General features: G+C 45.1%; 1 protein-coding gene across 2 annotated transcripts; it reads left to right on the top strand.

Annotated features, from left to right (window-relative positions):
* The first annotated feature begins 89 nt into the window (after positions 1-89).
* On the top strand, positions 90-20,797 carry npr1a (natriuretic peptide receptor 1a). 2 transcript variants are annotated; one of them, XM_035182298.2, is made up of 22 exons: positions 90-210; positions 4,776-5,526; positions 8,408-8,598; positions 8,695-8,808; positions 9,126-9,276; positions 12,666-12,760; positions 12,955-13,090; positions 13,182-13,266; positions 13,523-13,643; positions 14,015-14,089; positions 14,195-14,272; positions 14,869-14,973; positions 16,251-16,322; positions 16,846-17,005; positions 17,517-17,672; positions 17,957-18,125; positions 18,612-18,758; positions 18,908-19,031; positions 19,156-19,224; positions 19,425-19,599; positions 19,695-19,793; positions 19,996-20,797. In XM_035182298.2, the coding sequence occupies exons 2-22, from the start codon at positions 4,809-4,811 to the stop codon at positions 20,136-20,138; spliced, it is 3,183 nt and encodes a 1,060-aa protein (XP_035038189.2). In that variant the 5' UTR covers positions 90-210; positions 4,776-4,808; the 3' UTR covers positions 20,139-20,797. The 2 variants fall into 2 exon arrangements, with proteins under 2 accessions (XP_035038189.2, XP_035038187.2); XM_035182296.2 differs by having other exon boundaries at positions 90-494.
* Positions 20,798-20,954: the final 157 nt, after the last annotated feature.

Here is a 20,954-nt window from a genome sequence, read left to right as displayed (position 1 = left end):
CACAAACACATGTACACGTGCGTCCCCTGGGCCTCGTCATCAACCACACACCACCGCCCCGCCCCCCAACTTCACCACCAAAAGTGTGTGCCCGTGTGCGCGTGCCCGCTGGTGCGCCTCGGTGTGTGCACTGACAGACCGGAGTGGAACACCGACACTGAACCGAGAACAACCGGGAACAAATGGGACGGACCCGTTCTTCAATCTACGGTCAGCGCGAGACACAACCGGAAACGTTACGGACCGACAGAGAGCTGCGGGCACGACCTTCTCCGGTGTGAACCCGGACAGATCCCGATTCTTTACCTGCTTCTTCTTCTGCTTCTTCTTGTTCTGCTTCTTCTTCTGCTTCTTCTTCTTCTTCTGCTTCTTCTTCTTCTTCTTCTTCTTCTTCTGCTTCTTCTTCTTCTTCTGCTTCTTCTTCTTCTTCTTCTCCCTCCTCTTCTTCTTCTGGACACATGAAGCTGCAGGAAGCATCAAACTGACCTGAGCAGGTAAAGACCTGAAACAAACTTCACCTGGAACCTTTGTTATGATCAATAATCAAAGCATTTAAATATTCAACAGATTCACTGATAAACTGATATTTCCTGAAATATTCTGAGGTGAAAATGAAACTCACATATTTCTGAGATAACTTTTATTTAATAGAAAGTGTATATGATGTGTTTATATAATAAATATATATATATATTTCATAGTGTTTATATAAATAACATCAATTCAAGTGGCACATTCTTGATGTACAGGAGGATATAGAGTGTTGCTCCTGCTCTGCCTCCGTATAATCAACCATCAAACGCTGCTGCACTTCTCTGCTGTTTTAAAGACTCTGTGCTCTATGACTTGGAAGTGAAGTTCTCAGTGCTGATGAGCTTATCTCTCGTTGTAACTCAACCTGTTGCTCCTGAGAGGATGAAACGCACCAAAGCACTTCCAGAACTTGGTTAAACGACTCGACCCGCTCTCAGAAAGCTGAGAGAAGCTGGAAAAGGACAAACTCCAAGTGTCATATGGAATCATACAGAAACTGAGTTTATATCATACTTGGTCTCTGTGATTCTTTTCTTAAATTCTTTGTTGAGAAAATGTCAGTTCTTTCATCTTTAACTACGCCCACTGACCATCACCCCCCCTATCCCTCCTATGCGCTCAGCTGTGGATGATCCGTTTGAGCCCACATCAATCTCCTCCCTATCCGAGGTGGTGCCACCATCTGCGGCCCACAAATTGCCCCTCAGATAACATCCCTGCTCATCTTCTCTTTGACACTGTTAGCTCCTGTATTCTGTCACTGATAAACACCTGTCTTCTCTCTGGTTGTGTCCCAGCTGCCTTCAAACATGCTGTTGGCAGCCTCCTCTGTTCTCTCTAACTTCAGGCCCATTTCTCAACGGCCTTTCTTGTCCAAAGTCCTAGAGAAGGTATCTCTCACCCAGCTGCAAAAAGTTCTAATCGACAATAATGGGTATGAAAAGTTCCGGTCTGGTTCAAACGGCGTCATAGCACGGAAACAGCTCTGACGTGACGGCTGCTTCCGACAGCTTCGTTCACTCAGTCCTGTTGTCACGTTTGGAAAACTCTGTAGGGAGGTGCAGCACTTAGGTGGTTTCAGTCATACTTATCAGATAGGAGTTTCTCTGTCCACCTGGGTGATTACTCCTCTGGTGTCCCTCAAGGATCCGTTCTAGGCCCCATCCTATTTTCATTATATATGCTGCCCCTAGCATCAATATTTGAAAAATATGATGTCTCTTTCCACTGCTTTGCGGGTGATATTCAAATATACTTGTCCCTGAATCTTAAAACTAAGAGTTCACTGCAGCCCCTGTTTGACGGATTTATATATATATATATTCCTTTTATCACAAGATAACAATCTTGTGATAAAAGGTGATCTCTGATATTTGTATCAGAATAAACTCTGAAACCAAGTTTTTTCTAAATGAGTCGATAAATATTTAATGTTGTCAGCTCCGATAAGATAGATTAAGATAAGATAAGTTAAAATAAGATAAGTTAACTCTTTATCATTAGGGACATTTTGTTGTGTTACAGCAGCAGAGGGAAAAGTGTAAATAAGAGGCATCAATACAAAAGTAATCCAGAAGTAAACATGCAGTATAAATATGACGAAATATATAATAGAAATAATATATATATAGTAATAATATATACATTGTAAACAGGATTGCAAAGTTGTTGAGAATTCATTGACGTATTTCACAGTTTAAATGACTCGTGGTTGAAGGGGAGTTACAGCTCTGATGTAAGAGCTGCTGATGTGATGGTGGCCTGCAGGGGGCAGCACTGGTTCTCCTTCATACCCGCACTTGGTTTAACCACCTGTCCAGTCTCTTCTTGTCAGCTGTCGAGAAGTAGATCACGCCAAAGACAATAGCTGATGCCACCTAAATGTCAGAAAGGGTCCTCAGGAGCGCCCCCTGCAGCCCAACCCACTGATACAGATACAAGCTGTGTCAATTCTTTGCATTTAAAGACCGAGTGCGTCACATCAGCACAACTAGACTTTCGAAGGCCCGACAACCTCACCCCGTTGTCGCTAAGCAACGAAGGCTCTCCCTATACAGTACTGAACCAAACTTTGAGACCTGTCGTGTTCCTGACGTGTTCCTGACGTGTTCCTGTCGTGTTCCTGACGTGTTCCTGACGTGTTCCTGACGTGTTCCTATGTTACTGGCGTGTTGGTTGGCGTCTGACGTCTGCGACGGTTCTGGTTCCTGACGGTTCCTGACGGTTCTGACGTCCGGCTGACGGTTCCTGACGGTTCCGGTTCTCTGCGGTTCGTTCACTTCCGTTGGTTCTGGCGGTTCGCGGTTCCTGACGTGTTCCTGTCGGTTCCTGTCGTGTTCCTGACGTGTTCCTGTCGTGTCTGCGCGGTTCGTGTTTGACGTCTGACGTGTTCGATCTGCGTGTTCTGACGGTTACTGACGTGTTCTGTCGTGTTCCTGTCGTGTTCCTGACGGTTCCTGTCGTGTTCTGACGGTTCCTGTCGTGTTCGTCGTTCCGTTCTACGGTTCCTGTCGTGTTCCTGTCGTGTTCTGGCGGTTCCTGTCGTGTTCCTGTCGTGTTCCCGTGTTCTGAGTCCTGTCGTGTTCCTGACGGTTACGTCTTCGCGTGTTCCGTCGTGTTCTGACGTGTTCCTGTCGTGTTCCTGTCGTGTTCCTGTCGTGTTCCTGACGTGTTCCTGTCGTGTTCCTGTCGTGTTCCTGTCGTGTTCCTGACGTGTTCCTGCGTGTTCCTTGCGTGCTGTCGTGTTCCTGACGTGTTTGATCCACTCGGTGTGTTTGTGTGTTCTTCATTCGTCTCTGCTGCTGTTTCGCAACAACACTTACATAAGACTGAAGACTGCTGGAGAACAATGGCACACACACACACACACACCACACCACACGCTTACACAGACTCACACACACACACACACACACACACACACACACACACACACACACACACACACACACGCACATACACACACACACCACACACTCACACAGACACACACACACAGACCACACGCTCACACAGGCACATACACACATATAGACAGACTCACACACACACACAGACACACACACAGACACACATACACATACACAAACACACACACACCACACACTCACACAGACTCACACACACAGACCACACGCTCACACAGACACACGCACACACACACACACACCACACACTCACACAGACACACACACAGACCACACGCTCACACAGACACACGCACATACACACATATAGACAGACTCACACACACACACAGACACACACACAGACACACATACACAAACACACACACACCACACACACTCACACAACACACACACACACAGACCACACGCTCACACAGACACACGCACATACACACATATAGACAGACTCACACACACACACACACACACAGACACACATACATAAACACACACACACACCACACACTCACACAGACACACACACACACAGACCACACGCCACACAGACACACGCACATACACACATATAGACAAACTCACACACACACACACACATACACAAACACACACACACTCACACTAGACACACACACACACAGACCACACGCACACACACACACACACACAGACCACACGCACACACACACAAACACACACACACACACACACACTCTCACATACACACATATAGACAGACTCACATACAGTACACACAAACGTGATCATCACAGTATCTGAGTTCCATCTTGTCTGTGACACTGAGGTAAAACGGCTTCAGTTTCATTTCTGCTGCTCGTTCGATGAAGCGTTAATAGATGAATTTTAATCTGACGACACATCGAGGTTTCAACACTTTGACTAAACAAGTTCACTGAGCTCAAATGAATCCTCATATTTTCAATAACAACACGTCAGTTACATTCTGTTCTTCAGTTAGTTTAATAGAGTGTTGATGTTTGTATGTGTTAACTGTGTGTTTGTGTGTCCTTTAAAGGTCCAGTGTGTAAAATATTATTTCCATTATGATGTTTTATTAATCTGTGGGTTATACGTTTTTAACGATAAACAAAATAAAGGATTTGATTCGTAAATGGCGCTAATACACGACAGCAGTTCACATGAACACGTGGGCCAATCTCCCAGAAGTCCCAGCAGCGGCTGAACGGGAGCCGTGTGTTTCTTTTTACATTCAGACTTTATTTAGAAAAGATTCATGAAACTGTGGAAAGGTTTTATTCATAATTCTAGACTGTGGTCTGTTTCTCCCTGCAGCTCGTCTGACAGGTTGTTGGGCTCCTCGTCATTATGCCGTCCGGGTTGTGGCCTCCCTCTTTCCTCCTCCTCCTCCTCCTCCTCCTCGCGCCGTCAGGTGAGTCCTCGCTCTCAGCTGACAACACCTCAGGGGATCTTCAGGAGGTGATCCTGGCAGCCATCTTGCCTCTCACTAATACAGACTATGCGTGGGCATGGCCTCGCGTGGCGCCGGCACTCCACCAGGCGGTGCAGCGGGTGAACTCTGACCCCTGGCTGCTGCCGGGCCTAAAGCTTCGGCTCGTTAACGGCAGCTCAGAAAACCGCGACGGCTTCTGCTCGGACTCTATGGCACCACTGGTTGCTGTTGACCTCAAGATGTCCCATGATCCCTGGGCCTTTATCGGCCCCGGGTGCGACTATTCCTCCTCGCCTGTTGCCCGCTTCACAACCCACTGGGGGGTTCCCATGGTGACAGCCGGCGCCCGCGCTATCGGCTTTGATCTCTACGCAGCGGTCACCAACACGGGCCCCACCCACAAGAAGCTGGGTGAATTTGGCAACAGGATCCAGGAGAAGTTCGGCTGGCGGCAGCACGCCATGCTCATCTTCAGTGACAACAAGGACGCCAACGACGACCGGCAATGCTACTTCGCAATAGAGGGATTGTACACGCAGCTAGGCAACCGCAACATCACCACCCGAGACCACGTCATCCAGGCTGACGTCAACTTCAAGTCTCTTGTGCAGGAGATCAGAGAGCATGGCAGAGGTCAGCCATCTTCCTTCCTTCCTTCCTTCCTTCCCTTTCCTTCCTTCCTTCTTTCTTTCTTTGCTTCCTGACAAAAATGATATCACTCACTGTTTCCACTGTTTAATTACATTACATGTCATTTAGCTGACGATCTTATCCAAAGCGACTAACATTTAGTGCATTCAACATCTATGAGGGGCCATTCTGGGTTCAGCATCTTGCCCAAGGACACTTCGGCATGCAGATGGGGAAGCCTGGGAATCGAACAGCCAACCTTCTGGTTAGAGGACGACTGCTCTTCTCGTCTTTATTTCCCTCTCTCCTCCTCCATGTTGTTTTTCTCCTCCTGCCGTTTCTCCTCGTTAAATGATGGTTAATTATTATTCGATTTGTTTGCTCCAGTAGTTACTGACTCCGTCTGTGTGTTCGGGCTCCTGTTTGTCTATCTTTGTGAGGACTCAGCCACATTCCTTCATTGTAAGGTCATTTTCTAAAGAGCTCAGGTCGGATACAGGTCGGGATTTATTTCAGGATTAGAGGTTAAGGAATAGATTTAGTCAGTAAGGGCCAGAGAGTAGATCGTGTGTGTGTGTGTGTGTGTGTGTGTGTGTGTGTGTGTGTGTGTGTGTGTGTGTGTGTGTGTGTGTGTGTGTGTGTGTGTGTGTGTGTGTCTGTGTGTGTGTGTGTGTGTGTGTGTGTGTGTGTTATTCACACCTGTGAATAATCAGGAAAAGGAATTTAGGGCAGCAAAGTTCTTCCTATATTTTCTTCTTGTTTTTGGTCACATATATGTTTATGTACTTTACTATAAAGCCTGTTATTCTGATAGAAACCAGGGTAAATACACACTGAGACATATTTGTCTGCTGCTGTTTTCAATGTCAGCTGATAAAAACACTCTGTAACACAACCACAGTTAAAGCTAACAGACCTAACCATTAACTAACCCAGAGGGCATTGTAACGATGAACAAAGATGGAAGTTATGAATGTAACCGCGGCTTTAACGATTAAATGTAAGTGTGGTGGTGTATTTATGGTCTTTTACGTCACATTATATTCACTCACTGATCAGAAACACTTGTGACATGTCAGTGCCGTCAGAGAGTTTTAATTCAGTTTTAATCTCCATTCCTACTCATGTACACTGGGCGTGCACGTGCCAGTATAAACAGGAACCCTTTGGTTTTGAGTTTGGTTTGATTCAGCAAAATAAGTGCAGATCTGTTCCTGGGAGCTTCCATCAGCCACTGGCAGCTCTCGGCACAGAAGCTCAAGGTCTGTGATTGGCTGATTGTTAGTGAAATGCACCATGGGAACTGTGGACTCAACATTGAAACTTTTTTTTCCATCAAAGACCCTTTTGTGTTGATACTTGAACCAGGAGAGTTTCATGTTGATCGACTTCACAACAAATATACACAAACACGCACACACACACACACACACACAGGCACACACACACACACACACACACACACAGCACACACACACACACACACACACACAGCACACACACACACACACACACACACACACACACACACACACACACACACACACACACACACACACACACACACACACACACACACACACACACACACACACACACACACACACACTAACTGCTCATGATCTGAGGCCATCTGTAGCCGCTGGCAACACTTTATGGTTACTGTGTGTGTGTGTGTGTGTGTGTGTGTGTGTGTGTGTGTGTGTGTGTGTGAGAAGCTACAGAGAAACATGAGTTTGTTGTTTTCGCATGTGAAACAGTCACTTTATTAGGGACACCTGGGGGGGGGCGGGTGTCTGGCGGAGCAGGGAGGATGGTTTATGTGTTTCTGCTCTTTGCTGAGGTGATGCTGAATGTTTTGGGAGAACAGATTTATAATTATATATAATATAAATATAATAACATAAAATATTTATTTAATGTCTGTTTCCAAGGTTGAGTTTTTATTCTCAGATACGAAGTTATTCCTATACGACAAATCAAAAGCCAAGACAACAACTGGAAAATCGTTGCCTTTAATAATGATCTAAAAAGTGAACTAACCTAAAAAAGAAAGGACAATAATTTGTGAGTGTGAGTAATTGTGGTGAAAGTTGTTATAATTATCAATAATCACCTGTGTGAACACATCACATGTCCAACTCCGTCTGTTTTGAGTGGAGATCACACCACCAGTGATCTGTAGCTGATATGAGCGTTAACGAGTGTTTCCTGCCAGACCGTTCTCGTTAGAGGAGGGGGTGGAGGTAGTGATAATCACCATGGTTACCTACGAGCCAAGCAGTGAGGTCATCAGTCAGGGACAGTAAACCTCAGAGGAGGAAACCAGACACTGAATCTGAAGCGTGTGTTGGTTCACTCCGACCTGCTTTTTGGTCCAATGTGTTCATGGATCTGACTGAACATGTTAACAAAGACAATCAAACAAACACAAAGAGACACAAAACAACCTCAAAGAGACAAAACAACCACAAAGAGACACAAAACAACCACAAAGAGACAAAACAACCACAAAGAGACACAAAACAACCTCAAAGAGACACAAACAACCACAAAGAGACACAAAACAACCACAAAGAGACAAAACAACCACAAAGAGACACAAAACAACCTCAAAGATACACAAAAACACAAAGAGACACAAACAACCTCAAAGAGACAAAACAACCACAAAGAGACAACACAACCACAAAGAGACAACACAACCACAGACTGGTGTAGGTGGCTGTTGGTGTCTGTCACATGTCTGGGGCCCATTGTTTCTTTATTATGTTGATGGTGGAAAAACACAAGAAAATATAAAGACAAGAAAGATAAAGGAGGAAAAAAATCAAGTTGAGTTCAATAAAGTGTCATTTGAACTCCTGTCGTCCGTCTTCTTCAGTGGTGTACCTGTGCTGCTCCTGGGACATCTTGAGGAGTCTGATGGTGCAGTTCTGGAAGGAGGGGGTGGATTTGAAGGAATATGTCTTCTTCTTTATTGATCTGTTTGCTGAGGGTTTGGGGGGGCGAGGCCCAGTCAGACCCTGGTACAGAGGGGACCAGGACGACTTCAGCGCCCAACTCGCCTTCAGGGTGAGAGAACGTTCTTTTAAACAAGTGTGATGTTGTTGTTTGTTGTAATTTATTTTCTGCCTGTTGTTGTGTTGTTGTTGTTGTTGTTGTTGTCAGAGTGTGAAGGTGTTGACGTACCTGGAGCCTCAGAATCCAGAATATCGTCAGTTTGTTGAAACTCTGAAGACCGACGCAAAGAAATTATTCAACTTCACCATCGAAGACTCTCTGGTACGTACACACTGTGACGCTGTCGTTAGCAACGTTAGCGCTAACAGGAGATCAGAGACTTGAGTGTTTTACATGAAGCAGAGCTCGTTTTTTTAAAGCAGAATAATCTCAATCATCTGATGGTTCCTGGTTCTTCGGTTCATTGTTTGCATGTGAGAGGAAAAAAACAAGACATTAACGAAGCGTATCCTGATGTTTGATTGACATTTAAAAATGAACAGAAGATCATATAAAGTTTTTCTGATACATGCCTTCAAATCATAACATGTTTCAATCCCACTGAACGTCAATATGAATCTAACGTGGTTCTGTTTCAGTACAACCTGATCGCTGGAGGCTTCCACGACGGAGTGATGCTCTACGCTCACGCTCTGAATGAGACTCTGAGCGAGCACAGAGGACCGGGGGTTGTCCTGAGACCGGAACAGGACTTGGTGACCAGGAGGATGTGGAACAGAACATTCCCAGGTGAGGACAGATGTTTCTCATGAGACTGTTCTGGAAGCTTTTCAGAGACGCATGGGAACCTTGAGCTCAGCTGTCGGCCAATCAAATCACAGAGCTGGATGAGAAAAGTCAGGATTCAAAATAATACAAAAACCACAGAACATAAATATCTCACAGTGCAATAAAAAACACTGAGTCTATTTGTATAGCAACAAATCATAATGCACATGATCTCAAGAGAGAGGAGAGAGAGCAGAGGCCTGAACTCTGAAGCAGGATTTGTGGTTGTTCAGGTAACTTCATGGTTTCAGATCTGTGGAGCTCGTTCACTTGTTATCGGGTCAAATCACCATGGTAACTGAACGGATACAGTCCTTGTCTTTACGATGTCATGTCTGATCATCCAATCAGAGCGCTCCCTGTGGTTTTCCTGTCCTGGTTGGTGGTTTTGGTCTCAGAAGTCCGGTCTCCATGTTCCCAGTGTCACTTCCAGCTGGTACACATTTACATTGCAGCGCTACGCTAACACGCTATCTCCCCGCTGACATACTGACAGGTGTGTGTGTGAAAGGAAATGCCTGCCTCTCTTTCTCATGGTGACCTCACAGAGCACGGAGATCCCTGATTGGATAGTTGGTCAGGGTCCATTAGTTACCGACGAGTGGTTGATTGGTGGAGCTGAGCGATAAACTGGTTTCTCTCTCATCAACAAACTTCATGTCTCAGATTATTTGTGTTATTACAGTCAACCCCCCTCCCCCACTATAATGATGCCCCCTGCAGGACGTTGGAGTGCACGTCCACGGCCTCATCATTTTCCACCGTCTTTTAGGAAACGTGTTTTCTATTTTTGATACATAGAAACGTCTTGTCTCCAACAATCACTTCTGACCTGAAGAGCAGCTGAAGTTTGTCCACTCAGGTTTGCGTCGAGTCAGTCTGACGGTTTCACCACCGACTTTCAAAGCCAGAAAGAAAGAATAACAGCCTGGGATTCATCAGCGGAGCAGTTTATCTGACCTAAAGTTTATCGACTGGAAAAACGTCTCCATCCCTCAGACACGTGTTGTTTTAAACATGAAATCAGTCATTTGGTTTTTAAGAAAATAACTTTTCTGTTGTTTGAGATGGTGAAACATTTTGAAGACAAACAGATGAGACATTTTATCATGTGGATGGAAAAATACACAACAGACTGAGGCGGTAAAACTGTTAGAGACAGATCACTGAGCGTCCACAAACACAGACTGAGAAGCAGAACCACAAATACCAGACGGGATGAGACAAACAGGACATAAGGAAACTGGACAGGAGGGACAAGACGAGACAGGATGTCCTGATGGTCTTGGTAGTCTGGCACGTTGGTCCTGGGGTTGTTGTGTGAAGGCCCAGCTGCTCTTGTCACTTCTCTACTTTCAAATAAAAAATACATTACTGGACAGAATCAGACAACCAAAGACTAACAGCATAAAACAAGACAGAATAAGATATGATATGACAAGAGGACAGTTGGGAGTCAACAGACTGAAGGTGTCTCATGGTCTTCATTTAAATCAGGTCTGTCTCTCAGGTCCTGCTCTGTTTTAGTTAGAGTCCGATTTCCCTCTGGTTGTGCCTGAAGGGGGGTAGAAGCTCCAGGTGTGGAAAACAAACATCCATCACAGGAAGTGACAGGCTGACTGCTGACCTCAGCTGGAGACGACCGACTAATGAGATCAGACACAGCCGAGATTTACAGCACGACAAATTGACACGACACCAACGGCACTTTGATATTTTATATTCACGTTCTGCAAAGAGACGACATAAACTATACATATTCAAATCATCTTAAAACATTTCACCAGAAAATGTTCATCCTTTGTGTTTATTATTCATATATATATATCTATAATGCTAAACTATTTCCCCTTTATACAGTTGTGCTAAGTTCAGTTAGATGTTCCCATCTGTATCCTGCATTAGCTAAGTCAGCTGTTTCTTCATGTTTCCAGATGTCTCCCATTTACACAGTTGTTATGCTAAGCTAAGTTAGATGTCTGTATGACAGTGATCAACATATTGCACATTTTAAACCTACTGGTTTTTAGCCAAATGTTTCATGTGTGTGAGAATAAAACTAGTTTGTTGTTAGTTTTGCAGTAAAATAAATCTGAATCCTTCTTCAGGACGTGGCGGAGGAAACGTGTGTTTTTCAGTGTTTATTGATCAGTGAGCTCGTCGGGACCTCTGACCCTGATGGCTCTCAGCGGAGCCTCGTCGTTTACTTAAAGCTGAGGGTTAGGGTTAGGGTCTGTTTTTACGAGCAGCCCACCCCCAGCCTCCAGAGGGAGCTGCATGAAACCAGATTCTTACTTTGTTCCTACTGCAGGAAACGAATGTCACCATGCTGACATCAGCAAGGTCAAAGGCCAAAGTGCAGCGATGTGTCAGCAAACCTGACATAAGAAAAACTCAACTGAATTCAAGTTAAATGAAATTAAACTGTTTCCCCGCGTCGCTGTTGTTTAAAACCTTGTATTGATCTTCTGATTGACTCAGCTTCTAATCAATGACTTTTCCAATAAGTTGATTGTTTCCCCAGTTTAACCTCTTGACCCCCCCGCCCCGCCCCCATCACATATGATACTGTCTGAGTTTATTACCTCCGACAGGGAGGTTCTGTTTCACCACGTCCATCAGCAGGATTACATCATACTGGACAGAGTCACAGTAAATTCAGTCTAAGGATGAGCTGTGGGTCAGTTGTGATGCTAAGCTAGCTAAGCTAGCTAAGCTAGCTAAGCTCGGTCAGTGTCTCTACAGCGTTTCCCATAGAATGAATTCAGTGTAATAGCGGCAGCGGGGGTGCACGTGCATGCGTGTTGCCCTCATGTGCAACAGTTTACCAGGAACACGGAGCAGCAGCACGGTCACGATGATCACCCGAGTCATCTCTTGCTGGACGTGGACAGACCAGGCTCAGTGCTGGTCTCCTGCAGCCTCTCCTTACTTTATCATTTTCATATTGTGATGAAATGTGCACAGAATGAAAGTGAATGGGAAGTGACGGTTGGTGTTTGTGTGACTGTGCTGCCGGCTCAGAGACAGAGAGATGCACTGAGTGTGTTGATGTCACTGATAAACGAGTCTCTATTCGCCTCTGCTGCTTTTCCCCAACAGGACACAGACACTGGAACACAGACAGAGCCATTAATCACTCTGCATCGGGGGGGAGAGGCAGAATTCTACATCTACACACACACACTTATCTTTTTCTTTGCTTGTGTTGGCCACGCCCCCGGCAGTTACTTGAGACTTTTAATTGGCTCGTTTTAATTTGAGGAAACACAAACAACGCAGTCACAGTAAAGTTTTCTCTCACTAATTGAATATGTTTAGTGAAGATGACGACGTGTGTGTGTCTGTAGGAGTGATCGGTGTGGTGGAGATGGACGAGTTTGGGGACAGAGAGATGGACTTTGCCGTCTGGGACATGACGGACGTCGACTCTGGAGAGTTTCAGGTAAAAGTACCTGACCACACCTTTAAATGTGTGTGTGTGTGTGTGTGTGTGTGTGTGTGTGTGTGTGTGTGTGTGTGATGTCACCACGACCAGACAAAAAGTTAAACCACTTTCCTGTGTGTGTGTGTGTGTGTGTGTGTGTGTGTGTGTGTGTGTGTGTGTGTGTGTGTGTGTGTGTGTGTGTGTGTGTTTAGGTGGTGTGTGTGTACAACAGCAGTATAAAACAGCTGCTCATGCAGAGTGGGCGGAGCTTCCAGTGGCCAGGTGGATCTCCGCCTCCAGATGTTCCGGACTGTGGCTTCAAGAACGACAAACCGTCCTGCCTCGCACGTACGAGCACACGCCTCCACAAAGAGCTGCAATTACATAACCAGCCCCGCTACTACATCAATCTTTGATACGCCTTCCATCTCCTCTTCAGGTACAGTTTCGATGCATCAGATGGTTGCCATAGTGATGTCTTTCATCTTTGTCATCATCGTTACGGTGACCATCTTTATCTGCAGGTGAAACACACACTCATGTTTGTTCTTCTATAATCATGAGGACCCTTTATGCCCTCAGTTAATGAAACAAGACAAACTTCAACATTTTACTGGAAATCTGATCAGTTGTTTTTGCGTAATCCTGCTCACAAACAAAAGGACAGGTAACATAACAAACTAATAAGATCAGTGAAGTCCTGACATTCAGTCTGAAGCAGACCTTGTGTGTGTCTCACTGTTCAACTCGCACACACCTGTCTTCCTGTTGTTTGAACAGGAAGTTGAAGCTGGAGAGCGAGCTGGCAGCTCAGCTGTGGAGAGTGTCCTGGGACGATGTCCAGATGAGCAACCTGGATAAAGTCCTGAAGAGAGCCTGCAGCCGACTCACCATGTCTCTGGTAACAAGATAAAACACACTATGAAACTGTTACTGATCGACAGCGCCCCCTGCAGCCACATATGATGATTAACTCTGTTGGGCTCAGTGTCCAAGTGATGAAGTTTATCAGTTTAATCAGTCAGGTCTTCTCATAGGAGATTGAACCCACTCATCAAAGTTACCTGACGTTCAGGGACTGAAGGAGGAAACTTTCTCCTTGTTCACACTCAAACATCAAACTCACTTTAATTAAGCTGTTTCTTTAAAGTGAAAAAGTGTTGATAGAAACTGAATATTTATTTTGTTTTGGAGGAACCGTGTGGGATTCCTGTGGGTTCTCAGTACAGATGATAATTTGCACTAACTATTGACTGGACTGTTTCTCTGAAGAAAGGATCCAACTGCGGCTCCCTCATGACCTTGGAGGGAAACTTCCAGATCTACACCAAAACTGGATACTACAAGGTGTGACACTGCCTGACACCACCTGCTGACAAACATCTGACACACTAGTATGTTGTCATGGTGGAGTGAGTAATGTGGTAATCTTGCTGATTTTGTCTTCTGCAGGGAAATCTAGCTGCCATCAAATATATCAACAAGAAGCGTATTGAGCTGACCAGGAAGGTTCTGTTTGAGCTGAAACACGTAAGAAGTCCACCTCCTGACCGACTACGTAACCATGACCACTGAGTAACCTTGTAGATAGAATGTTTATGGTCTTTGTGAGAATCAAACCTTCTTAGATTGACCATTGAGTATGTATCAGTACTTGATTGAGTGATCACTGCCTTGCTTATTGGATTTGAAGCCAGTGTCAGATCTTACAAACTGACCTAACTCCCAACTGACCAACCTGCCTACCAACCTACTACCTGCCCATCAGCTGACTAACCGACCAACCTAGGTGTTTAGCTTCCCAAGACCTGATGTACTGATCCCCCTACCTACCGACTGACCGGATCATAGGTCCATCTTTATATCTACCTACTCAGCCACTGAAGGACGTATCTACCAATGAACCTTCACACCTACTTCTTAATGAACTACCTGCTAACCCTACTGTTGGGGGCATCAGTGCTTTCTTTGTAAGATGCTAATGGTCTTGGTGGGAGTTGTAGCTTCTTACTTACGGACTTATCTACCTGACGGCCTAACCAGCCGATCAACCTACTGACATTGATGCTAAGTGCTTTGAATTTGGGATTTTGATGATTTTGAACATGCAGTCTCTCCTCCTGCAGATGCGTGATGTCCAGAATGAGCACCTGACTCACTTCATCGGCGCCTGCATTGACGCACCGAACATGTGCATCATCACAGAATACTGCCCCAGAGGCAGTCTACAAGTACTGCAACCACCAACTCCATACCCCCCATGAACCCTGTATACCTGACTATCAGTCCATCTGTGCCCCTCACTACCCCTCTGTCAACCCTTCATGAATCTGTATACCCCTCCATCAACTCCTAACTCTGAATGATTTTACTCCAATACCAGCTCGCCATACCCTCTTATCAGCCATTTACACTCTTCTGTATCCCACCATTAATCCTCTCGTTACCTCATCAAGCGACAGCACTCTATATCCATCCTCACATTGACTCTAGAAGCTGTCTGTCAGCTCCATGTGTTTTTGCTGGAGTCTTCTAACATTCCTTCAGACAGATGTTCTCTCCACCTCCCAGTTATACATATCTGTCAGCACTGTAACTTAGCAACCTCCTGCTACTGTAACCTAGCAACATGTCAGCCTGCTGTAGGTTGATGTGGGCGGTGTGGGTTGGGTTGTTGCCAGATGACCCCTGGATCTCACAGGGTCAGTTCAACAAAGAGCAGCTCGGGCGCTTTGAGTTATTTTTTGCTCTGAGTGGAGGAAGACGTTTTCCAAAGCACAGCAGCAAAGTCTCATCTGTAAACCTCCACACAGCGTTTTCTCATTTTAACTCAGTGTTTGATTGTCTAAAGACAACATTTCACTAACTGCTGAAACCTTTCAGGCAACAAAACTTTACAGAGCAAAATCTGGTAGAAATCTTCCGGACATGTGATAAAGAAAAGGAACACACTCGACAAAAAAGATTATACTACAGTACACGAGAAGAAAAATACTGCACAACTAATGTGAATACATTTAAAGAAAACTTTCCACCTCCTCCTTGTCTCAGGTAATAAAATATAAAAGGAATGACCGCTCCATCCAGAGTCTCAGTAAAACATGACATGTGACTGTGACATGTCATAAAAGACCTGCAGGTCCCCATTTAGATCATAAAACAGAAGAGCCTAGTGCTGCGTTCGTGGTTTCACTTTAAAAAGTCCTGCAGTGCAACTGCTAGCGTTCTATCAGTATGTACAGTATATTATTGCTAGTGCCTCAACATTAACATATAGCAACATTTTATTAGTGTCGTTGGTTGAGGATTGTTGCTTCTGTCACTAGGGGGCACAATTTACTCATTATTATTACTCACACATTATTAATACTATGACTAGGTTCAGACTTGATTTCAGGGTCCAGGGTGGAACCAGGTTCATGTTTGGGTCAAGGTCCAGCGAATGCTTGAGGTGAGTGACGCTCCTCACATGTGTAGAAAGACCGATGTGTGTGTGTTTTCCTTCCAGGACCTGATGGAGAGCGACAGCATCACTTTGGACTGGATGTTCAGATACTCTCTCATCACTGACATCGTCAAGGTAACGACCTGTCACCACGGCAGAGCAGGGCAGAGCTGTTTCCATGGAAACAATGACACTGACTTCACTGTTTCATGTGGACACCAGGGGGTTCTAAAAGCTACAATAAGTCCTTCTGGGATCACTTGTCAATCAAACAGTGAAGGGTCTCTATGTTCAGTCCATCGAAAAATGATCTTTCAGAAAGATTAGGTAACAAATGACTAACACGTGCACAGATCACACTCACAGTCTGGTTAGAGTCCAAACTTCTGATGGTTTTCATCTGTAGACAGGAAGTTATTTCATCCAGCTGCTGAACGTGAGCGTACGAACTCCATCATAATCAACTTTGAGGCAAATGAAAGAAAAGGAGATTTCCCCACCAGTATTTAAATGTTCAGTCTATAGGATTTAGTGACGTCTAGTGGTAACGTTGCAGATTACAACTAACTGAATTCAGTGTGTGTTCCCTCATTATTCTGACGACCAACATTAACTCAGCTGCTGTGAAGTCAGTGTTAATGATTTTCTTTATGTGAAGGGGATGGCCTTCCTCCACAACAGCGTCATCGTCTCCCACGGCAACCTGAAGTCTTCCAACTGTGTGGTCGACAGTCGCTTCGTCCTGAAGATCACGGACTACGGTCTGCAGAGTCTCCGCACCTGCTGCTGCCCCGAGGACACACACGCTTATTACGCACGTACGACACACACACACACACACACACACACGCTGTTTATGTTTGACTACCTGTCAATCAGCAGTCACCTATGCCTGTGTGACATCATCACTGTGGGTGTGGTTTAAAATGTTAAAACAACAGGTGAGTTTTACTGCAGGTGTTAGCGTGTTAATGATCATCTTTCAAAATAAGAGCACACAATATCTATATTTATCATCTTGTCTGATCTGTACATTCACATCGGTCGAGGTGACGGTTCCTAAAAACGTAATAAATGAGGAAAACTTCATTCAACACATCGTACACATAACCTGTTTTTAGTTGATAGTTTTAGATTTGATTTGAAGTCAGAGGCGTTTAAGTGAAATATTCTTCTCTCAAATAGTCTCAGTCTGATTAGAACCGATACAGTCAGTAGACACGAGGGCAACATTCATACGTTGAGACATTCCAGAGCCTGTACTTTTACTGGAGTAAAGAGAATGTGATCAGTCCTGTAAACTACATGTAAAACAGATGTACCCTGCAGGTAAACTGTGGACGGCTCCAGAACTGCTGAGGTCCGACGGCCCCCCCCCCGGGGGAACTCAGAAGGGAGACGTCTACAGCTTTGGGGTCATCCTGCAGGAAGTGGCTCTGTTGAGAGGAGTCTTCTACCTCGACACTCAAACCCTCAATCCTAAAGGTCAGAGGTCGTCAGGAGACAAGTCCAACACTAACTGATGGATAGATGAATAGATAGATGGATAGATAGATAGCACCCTCCAGTGGACACTATGTTTATAACAGAGCGGAGGATGAAGAACAGAGGCTGGTTCATATTATTCAGAGTAAACTGATCAGCAGCAGCTCCGACTACTACTTACTAAATACTGTATCCTAAAATACTCCATGTATGTATATATATATATATATATGAATTATTATTACTATTATACATTACAGATGTATGACTGTCCCCCCCCCCAGAGATCATCCAGGCGGTGATTCGGGGTGGTGCCCCCCCCCTGCGTCCCTCCCTCTGCTTCCACAGTCACAGCGAGGAGCTCGGAGTCCTGATGCACCGCTGCTGGAGCGAAGAGCTGAGCGAGCGGCCGGACTTCAGCACCATCAAGATCCTGCTGGGGAAACAACACAGGTGTGTGTGTCAGATACTGTGTGTCTGTGTGTTGTGTGTGTGTGTGTGTGTGTGTGTGTGTCTGTGTGTGTGTGTGTGTGTGTGTCAGATACAAGAGAACCAGTTTGAAACATCCTCCCTGCTCTGCTTCATTCAGCTGAGAGATGAAACTCTCCTCTTCAGAGAGGAGAAGAAAAACCACTCCCCTCCCCCTCAGGTGTCCCTAATAAAGTGACTGTTTTATATGTGAAAACAACAAACTCATGTTTTTCTCTGTAGCCTCTTTATGTGTTAGACCAGAAAACACACAAACACACAAACACACACACAAACACACACACACACACACAAAAACTGCTCCTGTCTTGATCTAACTGAGGCCATCTGTTGCCGGCGGCAACAGATGTGTGTGTGTGTGTGTGTGTGTGTGTGTGTGTGTGTGTGTGTGTGTGTGTGTGTCTGTGTCTGTGTTTGTTGTATATTCAAACACACCTGTCTTGTCTGTAGAGGTTATGGTTCCAACATCCTGGACAACCTTCTGTCTCGGATGGAGCAGTACGCCAACAACCTGGAGGAGCTGGTGGAGGAGAGAACGCAGGCGTACCACGAGGAGAAACGCAAGGCTGAAGCACTGCTCTACCAGATACTACCACAGTAACTATACTGCAGTAATACTGCATCAAATACTACCACAGTACATATACTGCAGTAATGCTGCATCAGATATCACTACAATAACTATACGACAGTATCAGATACTACATGATTGTTCTGATGATGTCAGTTTTGTCTGTTTATGACAGTTCAGTCGCTGAGCAGCTGAAACGAGGTGAGACGGTTCAGGCTGAAGCTTTCGACTCTGTGACCATTTACTTCAGCGACATTGTCGGCTTCACCGCGCTGTCTGCTGAGAGCACGCCGCTGCAGGTCAGTAGAACTCAGAAGAACTCAGCAGAACTCAGCAGAACTCAGAAGACTCCATCTAGTAACGAAACATTCGAACTCTGTGAATCTGCAGCAGGAGGTTTAAATGTTGTTTTTCTACCTGCAGGTGGTCACTTTTTTGAATGACCTCTACACCTGCTTTGACGCCATCATCGACAACTTCGATGTTTACAAGGTAGAACCACTTTCACCGCTTCAGTCTGTGCTAAGCTATGTTAGCATGTTAGCCTTTGTCACGTAAGGAACCTCCGCTCTCAGGTTCTTCCTGGTTAAAATCTGAGCTACATGTTGGCTGCTGGTGTTCGATCTACGTCATTGGGACATTAAAATCTGAGTGAGAAGCAAATCCAAAACATTTGTGAACACTGCCCCCAGGTGGAGACTATTGGCGATGCCTACATGGTGGTGTCTGGTCTGCCGGTGAGGAACGGTAAATTCCACGCTCGGGAGGTGGCCCGGATGTCTCTCGCCCTTCTGGACGCTGTGAAGAGCTTCAGGACCCGACATCGAGCGAATCAGCAGCTGCTGCTCCGCATCGGCATACACAGCGGTGTGTGTGTGTGTGTGTGCGAGTGCGAGTGAGTGTGTGTGTGTCATGGGATTTATTAAATACACTACATGATTTTTGTTGTTGTGTGAATTCAGGTCCAGTTTGTGCCGGTGTCGTCGGGCTGAAGATGCCCAGGTACTGTCTGTTTGGAGACACGGTCAACACAACGTCACGCATGGAGACCAACGGAGAGGGTAAAACACACACACACACACACACACACACACACACACACACACACACACACACACACAACCCTAGCCATCCAAACTAAATACCTAACCATAATGCTAAGTCTTAACCCTCAAACAGTAGGTTGTAGGCTGAGAATGTTCCTCACAAAGACATATGCACAAGTACAACCAGGTTCACTGACATGATGTCTGTTGTCTGCAGCTCTGAAGATTCATGTGTCAGAAGCGACTCGTCAGGTTCTGCAGGAATTCAGCTGCTTCACATTAGAGCTCAGAGGAGAAATCCAGGTGAAGGGGAAAGGTCCAATGAGGACGTACTGGCTGCTGGGAGAGGAAGACAACTGACACAGGAAGACAACTGACAGAGGACGGCAACCGGCAGAGGACAACATCTGACAGAGGACGATACTGACAGAGGACGACAACTGACAGAGGACGATACTGACAGACGGAGGAGATGTGGATAGAAACAACTAGCTGGTGTTGGCCCCTCCCTCCTCCTCTCCGATTGGACAGTTACCTCTGATGTCATTGAAACAAACAGACAGAAGAATGTTCCGTGTTAATAAATCAAATGTTGTGTAAATACAAAATGAACTGTATTATGTTTGTGTCATTTTTGTTGAAACTGTAAACTCCGGGATAAAAGTTCCAAATCAGCTCTTTTTTATGTTCTGCTGATTATTGTTAAAAAAAATTCCAGAAAACATGGAGGATATAAAAAGTCATAATTTACGATAAAGTGGTTCATGATAATCTTCAGAGATCCAATCATCTGTGTTTGTTCTGTCGTTTCAAACTATGAAGTCAGAGACACTTTGATTGAAACATGCAGGTTGTGTTCTACTCTCATTTCAAATCACTGGACAGGAAACTTTAGTGTTTTTAACCATAAAGTCACGACGGCGTCACATTTGACAGAAGATATTTCACTGGTTGTCTTTGATTTTAATGTTGTAGTATTTTAAGCTGCAGATGATCAATAAAGTTTATTTAAATCATAATCACATGTAATATTTGTGTATTTATTTTGGTGATTATTCTGTTATTGATGTTTACGTGTTACTGATAAAGGCACAGCAGCCCTGGGATTGGCTCCAGATCTCTGATCCTGTGATTGGTCCGCCGGCCCATCAGTCAGAGCTGGCGGTGATGTGATTG

The sequence above is a fragment of the Hippoglossus stenolepis genome, chromosome 17 (assembly GCF_022539355.2).
Source record: "Hippoglossus stenolepis isolate QCI-W04-F060 chromosome 17, HSTE1.2, whole genome shotgun sequence".
NCBI classification, from domain to species: domain Eukaryota; kingdom Metazoa; phylum Chordata; class Actinopteri; order Pleuronectiformes; family Pleuronectidae; genus Hippoglossus; species Hippoglossus stenolepis.
The sequence above is the reverse complement of the archived record's forward strand: the minus strand, read 5'-3'. Positions and strand labels throughout refer to the sequence as shown.